At 42.1% G+C, this 23,120-nt stretch overlaps 1 protein-coding gene across 3 annotated transcripts in view; it reads right to left on the bottom strand.

Moving 5' to 3' along the window:
- Positions 1 to 123: 123 nt before the first annotated feature.
- Positions 124 to 23,120, bottom strand: part of tacc2 (transforming, acidic coiled-coil containing protein 2) — a 45,706-nt gene continuing 22,709 nt past the window's right edge. The window contains exons 6-21 of one of the 3 annotated variants that reach the window (XM_062429904.1): positions 13,490 to 13,596; positions 11,548 to 12,964; positions 9,950 to 10,007; positions 9,638 to 9,845; positions 9,176 to 9,225; positions 8,899 to 9,008; positions 8,501 to 8,654; positions 7,952 to 8,098; positions 7,488 to 7,580; positions 4,659 to 4,799; positions 4,470 to 4,546; positions 3,296 to 3,339; positions 1,852 to 2,012; positions 1,621 to 1,727; positions 1,224 to 1,344; positions 124 to 1,092 (exon numbers count right to left, since the gene is read on the bottom strand). In XM_062429904.1, the coding sequence (XP_062285888.1) occupies positions 1,027 to 1,092; positions 1,224 to 1,344; positions 1,621 to 1,727; positions 1,852 to 2,012; positions 3,296 to 3,339; positions 4,470 to 4,546; positions 4,659 to 4,799; positions 7,488 to 7,580; positions 7,952 to 8,098; positions 8,501 to 8,654; positions 8,899 to 9,008; positions 9,176 to 9,225; positions 9,638 to 9,845; positions 9,950 to 10,007; positions 11,548 to 12,964; positions 13,490 to 13,596 (3,061 nt within the window). In that variant the 3' untranslated portion in view covers positions 124 to 1,026. The remainder of the gene's footprint in view (positions 1,093 to 1,223; positions 1,345 to 1,620; positions 1,728 to 1,851; positions 2,013 to 3,295; positions 3,340 to 4,469; positions 4,547 to 4,658; positions 4,800 to 7,487; positions 7,581 to 7,951; positions 8,099 to 8,500; positions 8,655 to 8,898; positions 9,009 to 9,175; positions 9,226 to 9,637; positions 9,846 to 9,949; positions 10,008 to 11,547; positions 12,965 to 13,489; positions 13,597 to 23,120) is intronic. The other 2 variants (XM_062429905.1, XM_062429906.1) reach the window with 2 other exon arrangements.

Genomic DNA, 23,120 nt, shown 5'->3' with positions numbered 1-23,120 from the left:
GTATCTTGTTTCTTAAGACGCTGACTGTAAGCATGACATTGTCAAATCATCTTAATCACACCTGTTTGATTTACACTGTGGCATTTCACCATGCAAGGAAATAACCAGAGTAAAGCCAGTATGCTGTATTGCCATCTTTTATTGCACTTTGTAAGCAGATGCTGTATAGTAGCTGTGCAGAGAAGTTATTCCTCAGTGTGACACAACGACCATAGCAGGACTAGAACAAATCCATCCAAAAATTAAATTACCCCCAGTCACAACTGAATACAGTGACAATTACTTTGCTTTATATCAAAATAAAATCCAAAAAATAAAGTCCCACGATTTCATCGAGAAAGCTATGACAAGTATGACAAGTATCTACAAGGTTACATGAGGGAAGCAGGTTGAAAATGGCTGAGTAACTCAAAAATGCAGATGAGTCTTTTTTCATTCTTGGAATTTTCTACACAAACATTAATAATACAAGATTTTCTTCCCCTCTCACATGCAGTAAGCTATTGTGATAGTTTGTATTCTTTTAGTGGTGTATCAACATTTTATGAATGAATCTTAGTCTCTGGTACTCTTTTTCAAAATCTATCCTTCTCTCATATTAAGAGGAGACAACAACAGGAGTGGGTAAACAGTCTTCTCCCTCAGTGGCTGTCATGGCAACATCATTATAGTTAATTTAACCCACAAACAAATGCTCGCACTTTCTCATTATCATACACGCTCACACACACGCACGCAGACACGCTCATTAATGATATGGTACATTTTCTAAAACTTTAAACCAGACCCCTGATACAGTACAATACACTGACACATCAAAAATGTACAGAGTGATTAAGAGGAAGCCATTGCTGTGCATCCTGTATACACAAAGTCAGTAGGAAATATATCCCCCCAAGACCACTTTGGCCTTAAATGTCCATCAGTCCTTGGAAGAATGGTAAAATAGTTTTGATCAGAGTAGTTTTTTCTCCCCCACAACCGCTCCTCTTCTGTGTGAGAGTTGGCCTGCATGGGGCGTTGCTGCTAACTCCTCCCCATCTTGGCGATCAGCTCATCACAGATCTTTGTCAGCTCCTCTATCTCTTTGTTCTGTAAAAAAAAAGGTTAAAATTTACAGTTTGCATGCCTTTAAACATGATCGAGTCCAAGATATTTTTAATGCTTGATTTTAATATCTTTTTACATCCCAGGACTCTGTTAGCGAGGGGATCCTGACTGACCTTTTGCTCCAATGTGCGCTCCAGAGAGTCCACCTTCATCTGTTCCTTCCTCAGACTGGCCTGGTGGGCAGCCTGCTCCTGCATGGCCTTGGCCCGCACGTGAGCTATGTCTGAATTGGCCCTGGAAACACACAAGTAACAAGAGAATGTACTCACCTCTCAATAACCTCTATAAGCCTGGAAAGTCTAATGAATAATCTTTATAAATGCTAAATTTCAAGTAGATTAAATATAAACAATCTATAGAAAGGGTTAATTACATTGGCCTGTATCCAGACACATTTTATCCTGGTACTGAGTTATTGTGTAGGTAGTATTGTGGTGTTTTCCCTTTGGGTGAAAACTATACAGTCATGAAAGGATAAACATAGCATAGTGAGAGTATGTATTAACTAACCTGTCAAGTTTCTCCTCTGCATGAATCTTCAGGGCTTGATAGCGCTGCTCCTCCTTCCGGACTCTGGACAGATACTCTTGAGCGCACTTTTTCAGAACCTCTTCATTCTGCACAGAGTGAGAAATATTTTAATTACTATCCATAAGTGTTGGTAAGCAATATTTTAGATGACTTACAAGACCAGCCATGCTGAAAATGTTATTAGTTGTGAATAATTTGAGTGTTAATTACCTTGCGAAAGCCGTCCAGTACATCTTTCATCTTCTCATAACGTCGGAAGAGATCGGCTAGAGACTTTTCCACAGAGTTGAGGTCGGCTAAGGCCTGGTCCTTCTCCATGATCAGCTGCTGGATGGTGTGATGGGAGAGTGACTTCTCTTTCTGGTCATCCTCTTATGGACACACACAAATATAGGATCAGATCCTCAATCTACATATTCAGGAACTTAGTATGGTGGGCACATATTCTGCTTGGGAATGACACCAACACACTATACATACAAATATAGATATGGATTTGTGGATTAGTACAAGTTTTAACATCATTATACATTATACTACATTATGGGTTCTTCTGATAAACCAGTGGAGCATGCAAACAAACAAAAAACTGAACAATGGGAAAATCACTGTAAACAGAGACAGAGCTGGTGGCTGGATTGCTTTGCGTGGCTTCTAGTCCCTTCACTACTGAATGACAAAGCTGCTACAGTATGTCAGCCCCCATAACAGCTTTCACTTTCCTTTCCTGTCACAAGCTTAGATGATCCACCTGCTTAACTCGCTAAATCTGCATGAATGGCTTTAGCAATTATCTACATTGCAGAAGCAAAGTGCAGATGTGCATGTAAAGGCTACCAGTGTGTGTCAGTGCATCTAAAAGGTTTTGATCATATTTATAGCAGTTTTATTGTACCATCAGGATCTGAGTGATAGTACAAAGGGCAGAAGAATAGAAAATGCCAAAAGAATCTGTCCTTTTAACCCACTTAAAAAAAGCACAATAAACAATGTCTCAACATATAAAATGAAACACAAACAAAAATGGACAAGCAAATGTCACTGGACGTGAGGAAGAAAGTGAGCACATCTGCTCCCCTCACTGACGGACAGATGGAGAGATGTGACCTGACACACACAAGTGAAAGACAAGTCTGCATTACTCACCTGGCATGCCTGTCAGGGTTATCAAATAGTAAGGGGCAAAGATGGGAGCAGAACAGAAAAGAAGGGACTGTGTTAAGTCAAGCTGGGAGGGCAAGACACGTGAGAGAGCCGAGTGTTAGACACAAGCAGAGATAGATTGTTCCTTTTTTTGTGACAGTGCTTTAATGAGAATAAGAAATGAAATTGGATAGCAGCAAAATCAAATTTTCAGAAATGTCCAGATGTGGCTGAAAATATGTAAGTGACAACAGAAGAAATGCAGGGAGTGAACCTGCAGGGATATTTAATGAGTTAATATAACCTGGAAAAGGTTAGCTTGTGTCTGAGGATAAAACTCTGAAATCAGCAGCAATGGATTAGAGCGAATAGACCTTACATGTTTTCCTCGGTTTGCAAATAAACAAGTGCAGCAAAGAATAGTGGCAGAGGTTGGGAAACAAATGAAATTTAGGTGCACTGAAAAGAAACTTGTTACCAACCAAAAAGCTGTATTTAATATTGAACTCACCTATCATCTGTGCAATCGTCTTCTCATACTCAGCAACAATTCTCCTATTGATGAGAAATTGTAGATCGTCAATATATGGATGGGATCATGCAGTTCATATGAAAATAAACTGTCTGTTCGACAGCGAGATGTCTCAATAACAGCATATAGCTGACATTTGGTGGACATCAGTCGTATAGCCCGGGGATTATAGATTGGATTTCTATACCTGGCCACAACTTTGATGTTGCGTTCATGTGCTACTGAGAACATGTGATATTAAATAATCCAAATTGAGTAACAAATTTGCTATTATTAGATTTTTTTGTTAGAATTTGGTGAAACACAAACTGTTATCCTGTTAGCCTGCAGCTTTACGAAATTGAATTATGGTGTCTTGGCAGAGGTTTAATCTCCACCAAGTGCCCTATCCTTAGCTTTGTATTTTTTCATTTAATCTGCACTGTGTGCCAGGTTTCTATCTAACTCTTTCTGCTCAAAGTTCCCCCATACTTTGAACCAAGGATTGCTGGGACCCAATAGGAAGCCTTGTTTTGGGGAAAAGCAGGTTGCTAGAGGTAAGAGGATTGATTAGCCATGCCTCCCCCTTAGCCTCTTAGCACCTCCTTATCCTGAGACCAATCAGTCAAATGAAGTAAGCTCTGTCTTATCCATACTAACTGAGCTGTAGCCAGCTGGCCCCACCTACCACCTGCTGAACATGGTTTCAGTAATGCATATCTTTATCTCCTCTGAACCCCTATTAGCAAACATTTGTCAGACATAGATTTATCATTTGTGGATATACATATGAGGGTCATTAATCCAAGGTTTGTCCTGTTTTCAGGTGGTGTATAATTCAAATAACAGCATTATAAAGCCACTAACACATAACTCACATTTTCTCTGAAGCTCAAACACAACCATTAGAAAATAACATTTTTATTTACTATAATCACTCATGCTGCTACATGGATGGACCTTTTTAATGGTCTCACTGCTGCAGTTAACCAATGGCTTCAGTTGACAGTTTAAGTGAGATAAACCCATTGACAGGTTAAATTGTGATAATGGGTGGAGTCTGAAAACAAGACACCACCACTTAGCAGAAGTGTAGAGAGATGTTAAATCCAAACTGCACGGTCAGGAACTTGTTGTGATGTCAGTGATAACAACCCAAGGTGTTACGTCTTACCTCATCTCCACCACTTCCTGTCGACTGTCTTCATACTTCCTCCGCCAGTCCAGCACCTCCTTTTCTTTTGTCACAATCTGAGGAGTGAGACATGTTGTTAAGTAAAATGTGAGATACTGAATTGGAATATGCAAAGATGACACACTCAATAATTGTGACTTGTTACAAAAAGAAAACATTTTTGGGTACCTCCTCTCGTGCAATTTCCAGTGAGTGGTCCAGCTCTCTGGGGAGATGGGGGCTCTCCCCTTCGATGTAGCTGGTGGTGGTCCTGGCATACAGCGAAGTCTTGGACACAGTACTCTCTACTGGAGATGACAATTCCCTCTGCTGCTTCCAGGAACCAAAGGTGAGTAGTGAGAGGAAAGGAAACATAGCTAGTTAGAAACCGGACTGAGCTAGAGATGGGACGCAGCACACCCTCACCCTCGGGCCCACACGCACATTCTCAACAGGATTCCTGGACTAAACCGCAAGGCAGCATCAAACTATATCAAAATGTACCACACAGCAAAATCAATATGCAAATGAGGCAGGCTAGTGATGTTCCTGAAGACTTGGTCAGCTGCCACATGATTGGATGAAACAGTCTTCATAGCCACAGTATTAGCCAAGTGATTGGCTGATGCTGCCCCCAGCTGAGAAGTCATGATGATCTGCTCAATTCAGTATAGCTTGAATGTGATTGGGTCCAGGCAAGGCAGAGGGGAAGGAGGGCAGCACTTGATACAGCAGAGACTGCATCATATACAGGAAAGTAGGGAAAGGGTAGCAAACTGGGTAGTTTGGGAAACAGGTGTTAGTCTCATGTTAAAGCACATTGCAATATAGTAACTTACCAAAGAATCAAAGTGTTGACTGTGACTGATTACATCATTTGTTCAATTATTTTCCCAATTACAAAGACATGATGTAAGGTAAAACCAGAAAATTGGCAGGATTTCTCATTAGAAAGACATAAACTTTGGATATGGTACACATGTGACTATTGCAAACTATAATGAAACTCTATCAACAGCAACTCTTTACACAATAAATCATAATAAAATGCAAAAACAATACTTCTTGGATGCGGCTCTGAGAGGGATTTAATCATCCACAGGAGAGCCGGATTACGGGAGGATTTGATGAAATGGTGGGGTTCACAGGGGACAAGAAGACTGAGACCCACTAATACATGGAAAAGAGAGTGAAGTGTTTGGTCTGGCTGGAGCATTAATGCCCTTATTGCAATGAAGGTAAAGACCAAAGTTCTACTATGGTCAAATTTATTCAACCATAGACTTTGGCTTTCAGTCAGGTAATGATTAGGCTTACCCCCCCCCCCCCCCCCCCCCCCCCCATAGCATGGCATGAAGTACCAACCAAATAACTGACTTCTTGCACAAAACAAGCATTAGATCAACCTGAATGACACATATGACTTGCTGGAGTACATTCTTACAGTGCTTTGCAAAGCTAGAATGTAAAAAAAAAACATTCTTGCTAATGGATGTAGTGGCAAAACTACTTAATAAGAACAGAAAATGGGACACAATGAACACGGAAGACATGACTTGTTGCAACAGAAGTAAAACACTACGTCAAACACAAAGACTACCCCAGTAGAAGGTAATTTTCTCCCAAAAATGTTTGAAAACTAGAGACATGCTAGATTTTACTGCAAAAACCACAACTCTGACAAATTTGCTCACAGGAACAAAGTACAGTCATTTAGACAAAATAGAGCTATGATAGTTACGGCACCACTCAGAAATAATTAAGCCTCTGGGGTCTACAGGAGGAAGACTGCACAGTGCACTCTGTCAGTATTTGGACAGTTGTTTAAGCTCTGTACTCCAGCACAATCCAGGTGGATTTCAAATGAAACAATCATTAGGAAGGTAAAGTGCTGACTTTAAGATTTAATTTGAGGGCATATATCCACTGTGATTCCAACACTTTTACCCAATGTGGATGTGGACACCTTCAAATACACTTAAAACTGAAATGTCACCACTTGAACCTCATGGTGGTTGTTTCCTTTTTAATCCAAAGTGCTGGAGTACAGAGCCAAACTAACGAAAAATGTCACTGTCCAAATATTCTAAGGCTGAACTAAAGCTGGATCACGATGAAGACAGATCACAGGGGTAAGATGTTATTCTTACTTTGAGTAAAGGTGAACCGTTGATGTTCCAACGTCGAGTGCTGGGTTTCTTAAGACGAAACTGTGAAATGTGTGTGATGACAGCATGAGACATGGACGGATAGGGGGCTGGGAAGCGCCTGGTTAATTTCTCCACAGGCTTTAAACTGTTAAGCCACCTCTGATTACCAATGACCAAAAAAATGTCACTGCACTTATATCTCGACATGTGCTGTTTTTTATATAAACCCCAAAACCAGCAATTCCTAAATTAAACCTGAATTTCCAACCAAACTTAATACTGACACCTGCTTAATGTAGCTCTTTGTTAGTGCTGTTAGTTTGGGTAAAAGACCAAATCACAAAAACAAGAATGTGACTGGGATTTGGAGTGATAAGCAAATCAACAAATACATCTGGGACAGTGATATACACTGAATGCCTTAATTTCTAATATTTAGTCTGATGTGAGACATTCCCAGTCACATTCACGCTGATGTAAACTTCTCATGACCAGGCAACATGCATGTTGCCTAACATGCATAACAAAGGTAAGACTGAGACGACACAGCACTCTGTTCCTGAGTGGTAAACCTAAAAGAGCTTGCTGCTAGTCTGGGTGAGCGCTGGATGCAAACCATGTTAGAGATTTCACATGTAGGGGACTGAAGAGGTGGCAGGATTGACGATGCGATGCTGCAGCCACCATGTTGATAAGGCCATGAGTTCAGAATGGTGTGTTTAGGGGGAGGGATTGGCAGGCTGAGAAACAGTCACGCATACTACGGCTGTGCACACGGTTATACACGCCTGCTTTTCTGTAATCATCCATTCAAGATGCACACACCCACACACACATACAGCAGGTGCAGGCTGACTCAGCGCAGTACCTGGGGGGTTACATTGGAGAGGGAAGGGCACTGAGAGATGCTTTTGGCTACCTGCAGAGCCTCTATCCTCAGGGCGGCAAGCACCAGCTCCTCCTGGGCCGCACACAAGACGAGGGAGGGAGGTTGGGGGAAGGGATTTGATGTTGGGGTGTAGGGGTGGGGGTTGCGGCCCGAGGATGAGAGAGCAAAGGGAGAACATATAGAAACTTGAGTTGATCACACACAGCTGCTGTCTACATCTCACACACCATCAGTCTATGCCACAGAGTAAGCTAAAATGAACTGCAACTTAGGTAACAGGAGGACACAAAATGGGAAAAAGAAAATGCAGGGTGAAATAAGGTGGCACAATGTAATGTTCGCACAAAAACACACACAATCACAAATAAGGACCACAAATGGGCCACTATAGGCAAGGCCAATAAGATTTATCAAGAGGGGTCATGTGTGGTTTGTCAACACACCTGTAATTTTTGGGCGAATGCAGTGGGGTTGGTCTCAGCGAGGTCAGGCTCCAGGTACTGCAGAGGGTCGTCACACTCAGACAGCCTCTCTAACAGGGGTATGGCCAGGGCTGGAGCAAGGGCCTCCACAGGGCCAATTGAAGGGGGCTAAAGGGGCACCAGGAGGAGTAGGCAGAGGGCAGGGAGGAGGGCAGGGGTCAGCATGGCAAAGCAAGCGCTGAGTGTTTGAGTGGCAGCATTGGGAACTGAGTCACAGAAGTCAAGCTGGGAACTTAGCGTGACTGTGTCTGGGTATTTGTTACCAGGCATTAATGAGAATCACCATGACTGATGACATTCAGGTCAGGGGCTTAAAATAAAAACATGTGCAGTATTGCACTCTGTCTCCCCCTTGTGACTAAACAATGACATGACGTAAATGTTACAAAATAAAAATTGACAGTCACCTTAAATGATGGTGAAAAGACAGAAAAACATATGATCATGTGACCAGTGCTCACAGAGTTTGAATCTTTATATCCCCTCTAGACAGACAGATGTTTTGCTCACCTGCTCTTCCCTCTCTGTGCTGTGTGTTCGGCTGAGTGCCTCGCTTTCTCTCTTCCTGCCCTTGTCCCCAGCAGAGCCCTCGGGACCAGGCCGGGAACTCAGCACAGGAGTCTTCACACCCGCTGTTATCTTGGCCTCCATCTCCTCAAAACTCCTACAGAAAATGAGAGAAGGAGAGGAGGAAGAGGGACAGACAGACACATAATGTATCATTGCATATATGGTGGATAAGAGTATTAATGAAACACATTGCTAGACCAGCTAAACTGTATGCAATATGCAATCAAAATTCATTGTGGTTTACACTTTACACAAGATATACACAAGACATTCATCATGAAATACAGTAAGGCTACAGCACATTTTTATGAAATATAGTGCAGTAGAGTGTGTTGTACCCAGTGCAGGGGGAGCTGGGTTCAGATCCATGCGCACACAAATTATTGGTTAAGTTGTCAGATACTGAGTCCAAGTTCAAGTACAAAGATGGCTTCTTCACAGACAGTGGCTACAAGACACATTAGAAAGGAGAAACTGTTTAAGTCTGAATTGTAATTTGAATTAGTTTTTCATGGCAGAAATCACATATCAAATATAATGGTTCTATAAATGAAGTAAGCTTTAAGCATCGCAGACAATCTCAAATAACATCTATAAATAACATGAAATACTCACAGGCGAAGAGGAGCCAATCTTCTCCATGTATTCAATTTCATAGTCTTGCACTAACATAGAAAGACAAAACCAAATTTTAGATGTAGAGGAAGAAATGGAGTGACATTTCAGCTGTGGTGTTTAGCTCTGGACTGATGGGATCAGAGGCTGAAGCAGGGCCGTCTGTTTTGTTTCATCTCTGACCCAGATGGGTTGAGCCAGACAGCCTCTGGTTACTCTTCTGGGGGTCAGAGGGCAGTAGAGAACTGTGCCAACAGGCTTATTTTAGTGCCACAACAAAAATCAATAAAGAGGAAAGTTGCTGATTGGTGTACACACCAGTTCATCCAAACAAATGCTTTCAATTGTCTTTGAGCACTGTCTGTCTGTAGTATGCTTTGATCTCTGTAAGCATTGTTTGGGCGCAGGTGGCTGGCGGTACAAAGAGGGAAACAGGAATCAGATAACTACATTTTGCCTCACCTGGGGCCTGAAAGGGAAGACTGTTCTCATTAACGAAGGACGTAAGATCAGATGGGTGAGGGAAGTCCTGTTGGTCAGAAATCAGATTTGCATCCATGTCTTGCATGGTCACCCACTTATGACTGGTGGAGGAGGCAAGCTTCTCTTCGTCTGTGGCGTGGTCATCCTGTGGATGAAGGGAGGAGGGTTCATCTACAGGCGTAGGCTCCTGCAACACAAAGTGAAAAAGTCAGAGGGATGAAGGAGAAATTAAGAAAGACAGAACTGATACACTCATGTGAAAGAGATGTACATAAAGAATGAAGTGCACACCTGGGATGTGTCAGACAACGGTGATTTCTTTGGTGATCTCTTCACTCTGAAAGTGTTACTGAGAAACAGGAAACAATCAATCATTGAGATCCAGAGTCACTCCTCACCTTCAAGAAACAACTCTGAAACAACTCCCTGTGTACTGTACATTTGCTACACATCACAAATATTTGTATAGTCACAAAAAGCCCACAATCTATACAGAGCAACATTATTGTACATGTGACGGTAGGACTTACTGTATGCATGGCTAAAATGGACAAACTGTGAAATATTTATGACGAGAGTTGGGTAAGTTTAGTACTGCACAGTCGTGTAAAGAGTTGTGAAAAATGATGTTATGTTATGTTATGAATACTTTAGTTGTCACACAAATTAGCAAAAAACATAGATCCTAAATGGGAATATGTTAATGTAGTTGGTTAGTTAGGAGGACAATTGTGAGAGTATAATTTTTTTGTAGATTAACTGCTGTTAGGAAGTTTTAACTTTTGTTACCTTAGTTTTCAATTAGGTCCTATTAAACATAGGTTCTCTGAGGGTTGGTAAAGCATTGGATGGCAATGTACATTCTTTTTTTTTTAAATAAAAAAATGGTATCATTCAAATTCATCATCCGATTTCTTACTCTAAATTGAAATTAAAATATTAGCTGATGCTTACTTTCTTCTATAAAATTTCAGCATCCTGTCACAAACACATATTTTTGTGTCCAGGGGTATATGGTGCTTGCAGGTAGCTGTATTAATATCAAAGGGACAATAATAAGTAGTAAAATCATATATCTTACTAATGAATACAATTTGTACTGTATAGTTGTAATTTCACCACTATTACAGGCACTGGCCAGGACTGAACACAAGAGGGAGCCCCTTTCTAAGTTACACATTTAAAAAATGGACACAGTTGCATGTTAGTATGTAAGATCTATTATGACTAAAGATATGTTGTTGGCTTACGGGGTTTGGTTTTGTCACTATGAGCGACCCTTTTTACATTACAAATAGTGTTTTGGTTTATTGTTAATACAAAAAAGTGTACAGTAGCTGGTTTAGTTACTCTTTTTGCATTTTGATCCAGCAATGACATTATTATATTGGCACCTTCAAAGATTGGATTTTACCATACAAAATACAGAATGTACAACAAAAATGAAAACAGATGTCCTCCGGTAAAAATAGTAAAGCAGATGGGCAGGATTAAAAAACTTAAAATGAGATTGTCTGATAGTGGTCACAAGGGATTGAGATGTTTCTGTTAAAAGGAAGAGGGGACTACGAACAGGGTAACATGCAGTTCAAAGGGAGCCACATGGAATTAAGGGTCAAAAAGGCTGGATGGTTTGTTGTCCCTGTACTTACAACAAACAACATAGAGAAGACACACCCCTGGACTTCCTGTGATATGTGAGAATACGACAGAAAGACAGACAGAGGAAACTGGCATAATAGACAAGTGTGGACCACGAACAAACACAGTCTAACCTAAAACAACACTGACAAAGACGCAGACAATCCCAACACAAAGTTCTCTAAGTGAGTGTTAACTATGCCATGAATGTATAGCCCTCTGGTAGTAGACTGTGATTATGAACTTACGATTTGATTGGAGTTTTCTTCTTCTTGGCAGGTTTGTTCTGATTTTGGTCCTCCAGTTCCCCAATATTGTCATTGTCATTTTCAACATCATAGTCATTGGATGACATTTCAAAGGAGGCAGAGGCCTTCGGAGGGGAAATAGCTATGCTGTTGGAGGATTTGAAAGGTTCTATGGAGTCATCAAAATTATCAGGGTCAAACTTATAAGAGGATCTGGGTAGTTTGGGAGAGTTGGCAATGCTTTTCTTCGATGAAAATGGATTGAAATTCGGATCTTCCCATTTATCCGGTTCAAAGTTGTAAGAAACATTAGGAGCAGGGATTTCGTCCTCGTTGCCATTGTGGGTTGCTGGAGGCTTGTTGTCCAGCTGCTCGGTTTGCGCTGGAGGGGCCTTCTTCAGCCCCAGCTTTGGTTTCCTCAGAGGCATCTTGGCACCTGGTTTCTTGCCCAGTTTCTTGGGAGGAGGAGGAGAGGCTGGGTGCGCCGCCTCACTGTTCTCCTCAGAGTAGTCAAACTCCAGCCTTACTGACTGACGTTTGGGTATGATGGGTTGCTCCTCAGGGTTGGTAATTGGCTCTTCAAGAGGAGCTGGGGGAGTGGGGTGATGTGGTTCCAAAGCAGAGACAGGGCTCTCTGGGCTCGTAGCTATGGGGGCACACACAGGACCTTTACGACCCAGGACAGGGGAATTGGCAATTTTACTACCTCCAGAATTGAAGGGGTCAATGTTATCAAAATTATCTGGATCCCAATTGTAGGAGGCACTGGGAGGAATGGGGGAGTCGTCTTTGCCCGTTGGACTACCAGGGAGAGGAGTCTCCTCCTGGCACAAGGGTAAGGCTGGGACAGCAAGCCTCTCCTCTTGGCTGGTATGATTGGTCTCTTCTGGCAGAGGAGGAGGAGTCTCTACACAGGTCTTCCTGGTCCTTCGAAGGGTTCCTCCAGGGCTTGGGGTTGCACAGCCTCCTTCTGCTTCCTCCTGCGCCTGCAGAGGACTGGAAGTTCGAGGCTTTGCCTGCTTCTTGATCTCTGGGGTGCTGCTGGATGAGGCTGGACTCTCTGGGTTAGAGTTCTGTCTGAGGAGTGGCTTCTTCTTTAAAGACCCAGGACGGACTTTTTTGGGCCTGCGGAGTGTCCCTGGGGCACTCTCAGTGCCGACACTGAAGGATTCAGAATGTGGACGGAAGCCTCCTGCTGTGGATCCTTCCAACAGACCAGGACAGTCTAGTTCTCCTCCCTGAAGGCTGAGGGAACGGGTCAGAGTGTGACTTGTTGAATCAGGGGGAAAAGGCTCAATGTTGTATGTGCCACTGGCTGCAATCGGCTTGTTCTCATCGAAAACAATAGATGGGGAACGGCAGGGTCGGTCAGCTGAAGTGCACTCAGAGGCAGGATCACTGTCAGAGCTGTTTGCTACTGCAAAAGATGGAGAGACATGGAATATACCACTGAGTCTTCACTCAGCTATTCATAAAAGGCAAAATAAAAGCAACATTAAAAATCTGAAATGAAATTGGGATCATGAAATATTTTACTGAATGTGTGGGCAAAGTGCAGGTGTGAACCAGGCTGCATGGAGACATGACCTGCAGCAGGCTTTTGACACATCCAATCATAGAGATGGATGTGTTATAAATAATTCAATAAGAATCCCTCAGTTGGACAGAAAGTTTGGAATAATAACCACATGAAAGAGAGCCTGAGACTGAACTGGTTGGTCAGATTTTTCCAGATATCCCAAAGGCCTCATTTTTGTGCAGTGGAGATGCTTGTCTCAGCAAACGAAGCCAGATGGAATACTGCTTCATTCCACTAGATGGAGCAACAAGACTTTCTTTTACTTCTTTTTTTCTGCCTGAATGCTAAGTTTACAGTAGTGCATCTGAGCATCATTCAGTATAAGAGCTAAGCATACATCATGGAATACTTATCTTACTGTACCTATGTCATTGGACGTTAGTTGTAGGATCTGGGGATCTGTCGGTGAAACAGCCTTCACTGGGGTTGTGGATTCAGGGGTCTCAAACGCTCCATCAGAGTCTGAGCTCCTATAACAAAAGATAAGGACGCACTAAGTTAAAGCTCCTATGAATCAGAATGATATCACTCATTGACACTGATGTCATGTAAGGACAAGCTAATAATCTGTAATATATCAAGAAGGACACATTTATTCATCAAATAAGCAGGTCCGATATAATTCTTTAAGCCAATATATATTGTGTAAAAAGGACCGTACTTTGGTGTGTATGTGCAGTATCTACTTCCTGTGGTGTGTATGGATTTTTAAAAAACACCCCTGGCTAGTATATGTTTCTGTTTTCATTTCCAGTGGACCTTTATGGCTATAAAATGAAAATGCTGAATCTGCACTAAGGTGACAGAGACCGCACATCTGAGACACAGAATCAACCAGACCTCCACACACACATAGACCACCTATACAAATACAAGACCAGCTCAAGATCTGAAGATATCACTGCTATGAAATAAGCAAAATTAATACTGATTGGTCTTCCTTAGCACCAGGCACACCAGACACACACGCACATATATTATTAGAAGCAAAGCTCGACACACAACCTTACTACCAGGCTCCATGCTCTGTTGATCAATGTATTGTCTGACTATATGCGGCCCTAGCATCCCCATCCTGTCTGTCTCACCTCTGTCTGACCGGCCCCACAGCAGCCTTGATCATGTTGTCATGATGTGAGCCCCAGGAGAGACTCCGGAGGAGCCCTAGAGCAGGATCTGAGTCCGGACTGTCCCCATATCCTGCCCCTCCCAGCAGTGTATCCCAGCCCCAGCGAGCCCACTGCAGTGGAGACAGAGCCTGCCACGCACTCACTGCCATGGCTGCCGGTGGGCTACACCTCTCCGCACCACGATGCTACTGTCTGACACGCACAGGTAGACGCCCACCGCTTCCTCCACAAGATCTCTTCCCCAGATGATGGCAATCCTTTCCTCTGCTTTCTCTCTTTTTCTCTACAGTCCAATGTTCAGCTCTCTTTGTTTCCGATCTACAATCTCAGCCCACATTATTCCTCTTTTCCACATCAGTCTGCCTCTACTCCTCCCCAGTAGGAAATGGTGCCTCCCAATCTAAATGAGAGTGGCTGCAGAAGCCCACCGCCTGCATACTGTATATTCTGGCACTCTGTCTCGCTGCCTCTCTCACACTCTCTCTCTCCCCTCTCTCTACTTTCCCCCTAGCTCTCTCTCTTGCTCCTCGGCCACTTTGCTGTATCCACGCAGAAAAAAAGTCTATTGCCTATCAGTCTAATGTACTCTGATAAAAACAGCACATTATTTATACAACCACTGCACCTGTCATATGTTTAAAGTCTATTAGCTCCTCTATAGTGAGAAAATTGACATGATGTACCCTTAATCAGTGCAAAGATGCATTCAGAATTTGCTTTACATACTAAGGTACTTTTACTGACACACTAAAGGAGAATAACCAATAATGTACTATCAATACTATGTTGTGCAGGTGATTGCTTTCCCTAACACATCCTTGGTCAGTATAATATATATATATACATACATATAATGGACAATAAAAATGACCATGAAAAAAAGCAATGCCTAGAGCAAACTTTTCATTATTGTGGACCACAATTTCTAATAAAAAAACACATACACACATGCATACTCACAAGAGTATAGACAAGAGAACAGATGAAGACCCCCACAGTTAGATGACACTTCTCAGTCTATACAGTCTATTGATCTAGCTGATCTATAGGGATTCACCTCAAGGCATTGCTGAAGCCATCCGGTGTCCTGTGGGGGTCCTTTATAACAGACACATGCTAACATGGATCAAATAAAAACCATGAAAGAAAAGGGGATGCCTGAAAACACAATCTACCCATCAATATGGTAGAATGGTTTGGCTGCTGCAACAAAATTCATTTCTGAGACATACATGCTTTTAGAGGTGGCTGCTGGTAATAAATGTCTCTGTTATGGTCACCTGGGGTCACATCACTGCAGAGATGGAGGATCTTCTAGCCAATAATGTGTCAAAAGAAAATATAATACTGTGCTCTGCTGATAAACAATATATCAGATGGTATAACAGCACTAGACAGTATATTAAAAATAATAAAATGATAAATGTTAGCTGTTATTTATTTTTTAATTAAACCCCTTACAAACACCTTTATTACTTTTAGGGTGCTGTGATGCGAAATGAGATGGCACACGGCCAAGAAGGGAACTAGAGCTGTAATCTCTGTGAGGACCCAGTGTGTCCCAGCAGGATAAGACTGGTCTGCCTGGATATCCATCTGGATCAGTAACTGAGAGCAAGGATCTTAATGTCAGATGGTCAGACAGGCAGTGGCACAGACAGCTCCAAGGACAGGACCCACTCACAGAGTGAAATATGCAGTTACTGAAAACTGCCTAACATTAAAATGAGCATTTACAGTAGAAGCTGCTTATTGAGAACCGATGAAAGTAAAACTGGAAACAGTGAAATAATATGGTAATTAAGGCTCATTTCAGTGCTCGTATGTCCTTGAAGAAGACATTTTTCATGTGAGTGCAAACACTGTGTTGCTATGGTAACCGGGGGTCGTTCCCACCATATGTTCCATTACGGTGGGGAAAAAAAGTGGCTGGTTGCACACAGTCCAACACACACAAACACAGCTGAGGATTGCCTAACCAACAAGGACCGTGAAGTGTATTATATGATGCTGAAGATGAATTAAGGCACATTGCACATTAATAAGTCAAACAGCTGCTGCATCTGCATCATTCTGTTTATGTTTAGTCCGCACCTCTGTTCATCCTAGGATTGTTCATACTGATCATTTTTATTCAGTGTTGCTACAAATGGCATCTAATAAACATCAAATACTCTGAAAAAAGAGCTGTAATATGGACATTAAATTGATATGGTGAATAAAAATCAATCTGGGGATGTCTTTTCACACTCTTCAGCTCCTCTTATGTTAGCTAATAGCAGACAAAATAGACAGAGGAAGAGCAGCGTGTGGGTGAGCAGTCAGTCAGAGTATGGGGGCGAATAGAAACAAAGAGAGCAGCAGTTAATAGCAGCCTCTCACAGGCTGAGATGACTGCCTGGAGACAGAAATTCTGCAGTGTGAGGCGGGTAGACGCTGCATGTTAGACTGCCAGACGTGTCTCTGCCTCAGCCAAATCCAACCCATCCTGTCTAAACAGCTTTAACAGGGCTGGAGGGAGAGCCATTGCCAGCAACAGGGAAGAAGGGGAAACTGGGCTATTCTAACATGTAAACCTAACACCACCTGTCTGTCCTACATATACACGTTCTTCCAAATAAACAAGAAAATGTAAGATGATGGTACAGCCAATAAACATGAGCAGTTATCTGTTTTCTGCAGATGATGTAACCATTAAGGTGTGATTGGTGTGATTAGATGAAGTTGATGGGAAGGGTACTAAAAGGAAGGAGAAGAGAGGGATGTATGGAATGGAGGCAGGCTACCTGCTGCTGGTGTCCTACTGTAGCAGCTGTGTGATTAGCTTCAATGGATTAGCGGCTGCGGACTCCCGCCATCGTCTGTCGGCTGTCAGACACCTCTAAACACTATCTGTCTGGACTCCGGCTGTCATCTATCTCTTTCCATTCTCCTTTACCTATTACTCCTTCCCTTTCCCTCACCTCCCAATCTATCTCTCGAATTTGTCACCCCTTTGTTATCTTCAGCCTACTGTATCATTCAGCCATCCATTTCCTCTCTGCTTTTTTTGAGCACTCTGAGCAGATTGATTTGTGATTTGCTGTTTGCATGTTAGGCTGTTGCTGGGTACAGCAGCTTAGTCTGGGGTATTCTTTTGCCAGCATAAAGGGGGCTATATGGATTTATCAGTGTAATGTAAATCTGTCACATGCTTTGTTTTGACCAGATGTCAGAAACAAACTATTGATCAATGAATAACTTATCAGTTACCTTATCAGTTAGAGTTTATATATTAAACCCAAGCAGACAAATCAACACTATGGACATGGATTTGGGAAGTAATTACATTTACAATGACTGAGGAAAGTAAAATGATGTAATAATAAAATGGAGTTATAGCATATGTCTGTCACTTATCAAATACAGTCAAATGTTTGTCCTACAAGTGAGACGTAATGAGACCAACAGAGGGAGCCCCTGTGCTTTTATTTCTCTATTGAATGAGTGTGACTGTCTGGATATGAAATATTACATCATGGGCACACTACACCTTGTGAAACACCACAGCCTATTTTCATTTTACGAGAGCCTCTTCAGTTTCTACACAGATGTGATTTGGTACAGGGAGCAGCTTGTATAAGCTTTGCAATGTGACAGGAGCACAAAGCAGCTTCAGTCTTCTGCAAAATTATTATTCAACTTCAGGAAATGAAATCTTATCTCACCCTGCACCTTTTGTGGGTCATATCAACAGAACCTGGAAGAAAGGTGTTTTCCTAAAAGAGCAGATGTCTCTCAGTTTTTCTCCTTCATCTCCATCCAGACTGATGTCAACATCGATCAGTCCACAGCAAGAATCTCTGGTATCCCTTTGTCCAGGAGATTAACTCAGTTAACAACAATGCTTAAAACAAAGGAACCACTGAGACTCAAGAGTGTCCGACTGAAGATAATCTATCTAGCCTAATCTAACCTAATCTGAGACACTGACTGCAAGCAGATGGCACATTAAAAAACAACAAGCCGTGGTGAGGCAGAGCAGCAAGGAGGGGGTTAAAATACCTCACCATTTTGATGATGAGATCAGATGCTAGGTTCATTCAAATCATTACGGGAAAGACGCAGGAAGGAGAGAGAGCATCCCAACCCGCATCACTGCAGACATAAGAACTGGCCTCTTGTTTTGGATTATGTCATTACTCATAACAAGAGACTAAAAAGAAATAAAAATCATAATTTGCTCCAATTCCTAATTTTAACACTTCCTGATAAAAATGCTGACGTGCTGTGAAGTGTGACTGCTTTATATACTGTAAGTGTTTTTGACAGTGTAACACAACTTACAGTAAAAGCTTTAATGGTGGGCATAGTGCTTCTGTTATGCACACTTGTAGGAACACTTTGCCTGCACTTTGTTGCTCATATTTTTATAAAAATATTCAGTCCTCCGAGGTCTGAATTGGGCCGAGCTTTGAAATGAAAAATGACCTCTATAAATCATTAATTCCTACATTGCACACAACACATGCACACACACATTCACTCCATCCCTCTCCTCCATTTCTCCCTATAGGTCCTTGTTCACCTGTGCAGCAGTGTGTCTGAGATATAAATAAAACACAGCAAAGTGGAGCACTCTTGCTGTCTCTAACTCTCTCTCTCATATGCTGATGTTCTTAGTTATCTTCCTCCAACCCTGCACGGCGTGTTCTATTTCAACACCGTCACCAGCTCCTGCTCCCACAGCGGCAGTCGCGTCCTCCTTCACACGGAACAAAACATCACCCCACCAGCCTCCCAGCGGCACCTACTGTACTCATTGCCTGATTCTGGTTCCCACAGGTTCCTCTGAAGCTCTATTATGTTTGAGCCATACATACTGTATTGTAGTCGAGCCACACTGATGCACATGTACTCTGTGCATGTGGCTGCTCACGTGCTCCGATGCCCCTCATCCTTATTTACATCACAAAAACAAACAACAACAATGATGACGTGCTCAATTGGTTGCACCAGAGTGCTTGAAAAGGCTTTAAGGTAGTATACAAGCAATGATAGAATGAAAGCAAGCAAATGTATCAAAAATAAAACAGAGGGAGGACACACAAAACAGCATCTCACCGTGTTGTTTGTCAGGTTTAATCCAGCAACATTAAAAATGGCCAGCAATACATTTGCCCATAATATAACTCAAAGGTGATTGCAATGTGCATAGTAAAATCACCCTGCCCTCAGGCTGAACATTTTTCTGCAGCACAGAAAGCCAATTTAAAGCCATGAATAAATAAAAAATATACATAGCAAAGCGAAGCAGTTGCAGCTACTCTCAAGTCATCCAGCTTTTACATAAAGCATCTCTGAGGTAGCATCTGAGTAGCATTCTCCTGATTTTAATGCTTTTTTAAATTGGGGATCACATATCTGAACATTTCCAGACAGAACATTGAGCAGGAAGGCAGGTTTAGTCAAACTCACATGTGTTCTTGTGAGGGACAGGGGGTCTGTCCTTGCTCCATTGACTCGTTGGCTCCCATCCTCAGCTACCTCTTCCCCCCCTGCGCCCCCTGCCTGCTCCTGGTCTCCCGCTACACGCCACATCCAACTGCCCCCCCAAAACACCCTCTCCTTTCGCTATGATCCTTGCAACGAGGCAGCCTGTGTCAGAGGAGGTGAGCTCCGGCTGAGCTTACTATGCTGCAGTGCAGAGGATGAGTGAGTCCTGTTTGCATCAGGAGCAAAGCAGTGGATGATTAAGAGCTCCTCAGTTTATGCACAGCATCCCTGATGCTGTGCTCCAATACAGACTGTGAATATTCTTGTTTTCTCATCTGGTGGTTGCAGGTAAAATGATGCAACACGAGGAGGAATCAAATCTTGAAGAGCAAAATGGAAAGTAGAGAATAATCCAAAACAAATAGGATGAAAAAATAATCCTGCTTCCTTGCCGTCTTGCATGTGTGTGTGTGTGTGTATGTGTGTGTGTGAGGCGCCTCTTCTCTGTTTGGTTGCTGATATCGCTGAGCTGTGTTGCTGCTCGCACTGCCTCCTCCCCCCTCTCTCCTCCACTTTCTCCCCTGACACCAGCTTCCTGTGCCTTTAAAAAGACAAGCAGCTTTTTCTCGTCTGCTACCGCGACTATGCAGGGGAGCCAAACAATAGGACCCCCCAATCCGCACTGATTAACAGGACCTTCCTCTTTCACCCCTTTTCCTCCCTCCACATTAACCGTATCTCTCCACTTTGCCTTTCTCCAGCCAGGACCCCCCTCCCTTACCCAGTGAAATGCATGGTGAAAATGACATTTTCTGTGCCTCCTTTTTACACAATGGAAGCTTCCAGCACTCAGCGTGGCCAACCAGAGTGATGCCTGAGGTAAACAATAGACTCTAAGAAACTAGTATGTTTGTATTCTTCAGCTCTGACCCTATTTTCTTTCATTCAATCCACTCCATCAATAGTTCTGTACCAGCACACATAAATAAAACAGATATTACAAGTCAAAAAAGGACAAAATTCTAACTTTTGAAATACCATATCACCCATTAAAACCTTTTCATTCAGCATCCACTAACAAGGAAAGCATAAAACAGTGACAACCTCTTAACCCGACTTAAAATGTTAAAGATATACACACAAAAAACAAGGGAACTGTAAGATTAAAGGCATCTCTTTCTTATTCTTACCATGGTAGCTTAATCCAGGGGTGTCATTCTTTGCTAAAGACCCAAGGACATATGCTTCCAGACATATAAGCATTTCTAAATGAATACTGTCTCTGTATTGAACCCCTAGGTAGCCGGCTGATCTAATTTACTGGCACTCTCGCTAAACCTTCTAATGATATTCTGTCTAGCTGTGTCTTTCCAATTTGTCTTTTTAGACATTCGTATGTGACAGATGTAGAGAATGTGTCCTATGGGATAGAAATAAGAGTAGGGACAGGTCCTACAAAGTTCCCACATTGATTGTCAAGGAGCAATGGGAAAGAAGGGCATCTGAAACAGGAGGAGAATAAATCTATTGTACGCTCATGGGAAAGTGAGGAAAACGATGGCTCACTACAATAGCAGCTACAGCCTGTAGCACTTGTGGTCACACAAACCTGCCCTACGAGAGTTTCGGGTGTCGAACCTCTGATTATGTGGAATAAAAAGACAACAATGAAATGGGCAATATCCAGTTCCAGTGCATAGCATGGAGCACAAAGGCCGGCGCTCATGTCTGACCCAACAACATTTTTCAAAAGGAGAGCATTTGCATGTAGACCCGAACCCATTAATTGATGTTCACATAGAATATTGATGTGATTCTAGTCTCTGATGAGCCGGTTGGTCGATGTTTCACAGCCAGAGGGGACAAGTAAAAATGCTGCCCACTCACAACTCCCAACATAGACCCCTGTTAAAGTAAAAATATTGATTCCTCTCCATCCAGACACCAGTTCAAAAATGGGTCTAGGGCAGCAAAGCATTTATGTGTGACGTACACGTTCCTATCCTATTGAGCGACTAACATGAACATCCTCTCCTTGCTGCGACTATGAGTTTGGCCTTGCACTTCAGCTTCATCTGTACACAGAAGGAAATGAAGAAATAAAAAATTCAACAAACTCAGGCACTGGAAGATATTGCTGTGGCAGTTTTTTTCTGAAAGATTCATAACTGTGCTCAAGAGGAATCAGGGTCACCATGAACTACACATACAGGCTGGTTGCTACTTGAGAATGCAATATGAATGCTTCTAAGCAGACTGGATTGGTGCAGAACATTGTATAGGTGGAAAGATTGACAAAAATCTTTTTATACTTCTTCTCAGATTAAACAACTGGACCAACTGGTACATTAATTTGGCACAGAAAATAAACAGACAGACTCAAGAAACCGTACCCTAGAAAAAATGTAACAAAGCTCAGGGAGGACTATAAATAGAGGGGACCAACAGCAAATCCTCAGTGTTGACTGAGTGGGGTTAACAAAATACCAAATGAAAGTTTAAAACAATGTAACTTGTAATAAAATGCAAAAAAGTCCTGACATAAGAAACTGTGTATCTGTGTATGTCAAAAAATATGTATATACTAAATATAGACTCTGCAGTAAAATGTAAAAATGCCACATTATCAGTCAAATATGACTGTAATTTCAAAATGATAGGACAGATTTTTGTTTGTGTGTAAAAGGTACAAATACACAATCAAACCGAAATATGAAAACACACTTTTATGTGTTATCAAACTGAATCAAGCAGCTCCGTAGGTGACAAGCAGTACAAACGTGTGTTTTGGGGAATCCTGGCTTCACATATCTGTGTGATATCTGCGTTCTCTTCTGATGTTCCTGCTAAACAGCTGCTGAAGAGCACAGGGATTTAGTTATTAAATGCCAAGAAAAAGCTGCATGGCTCCCATAAACAATCCCTCCTGGGATCGATTTCCTGAGGCTGTGTCTACCAAAACATCCAAACATCAACTCTCAGATTTGATCTGTCTGCATTTATCGTATATCCCCTTACAGCATATTTTTGAGGTAATTTGGCGTTCCTTCTCCTTGTTTCATCAAAGTAAATGACAAAAGAAATCACGGGATAAATCAGAGCTCTTCAGTGGAAAACCTCAAAAAGAAAGATCCAGAAATATGAAGATCTAGACACCCACACACCCATGATCTCAATAACAGACAAGTGTTGTGGCCTTATAAGGTAAGTGAGATGAATGCATTTTTCATACTAAATTTAATGAGAAGTATTAGCTGTTAAAAACTGCAGCAAATACAGTGCTACAATTTTGAAAAGAAGACAGAACAGAAAAGCATAATTAGGCTCAATCACAAGGAAGGCATATATGTCTACAGTATGTGCTGTCAAATCTGAATATGGTGTCCATG

This window comes from Scomber scombrus, chromosome 12 (assembly GCF_963691925.1).
Source record: "Scomber scombrus chromosome 12, fScoSco1.1, whole genome shotgun sequence".
Taxonomy (NCBI): domain Eukaryota; kingdom Metazoa; phylum Chordata; class Actinopteri; order Scombriformes; family Scombridae; genus Scomber; species Scomber scombrus.
This window is presented reverse-complemented; position numbering and strand designations above follow the sequence as displayed.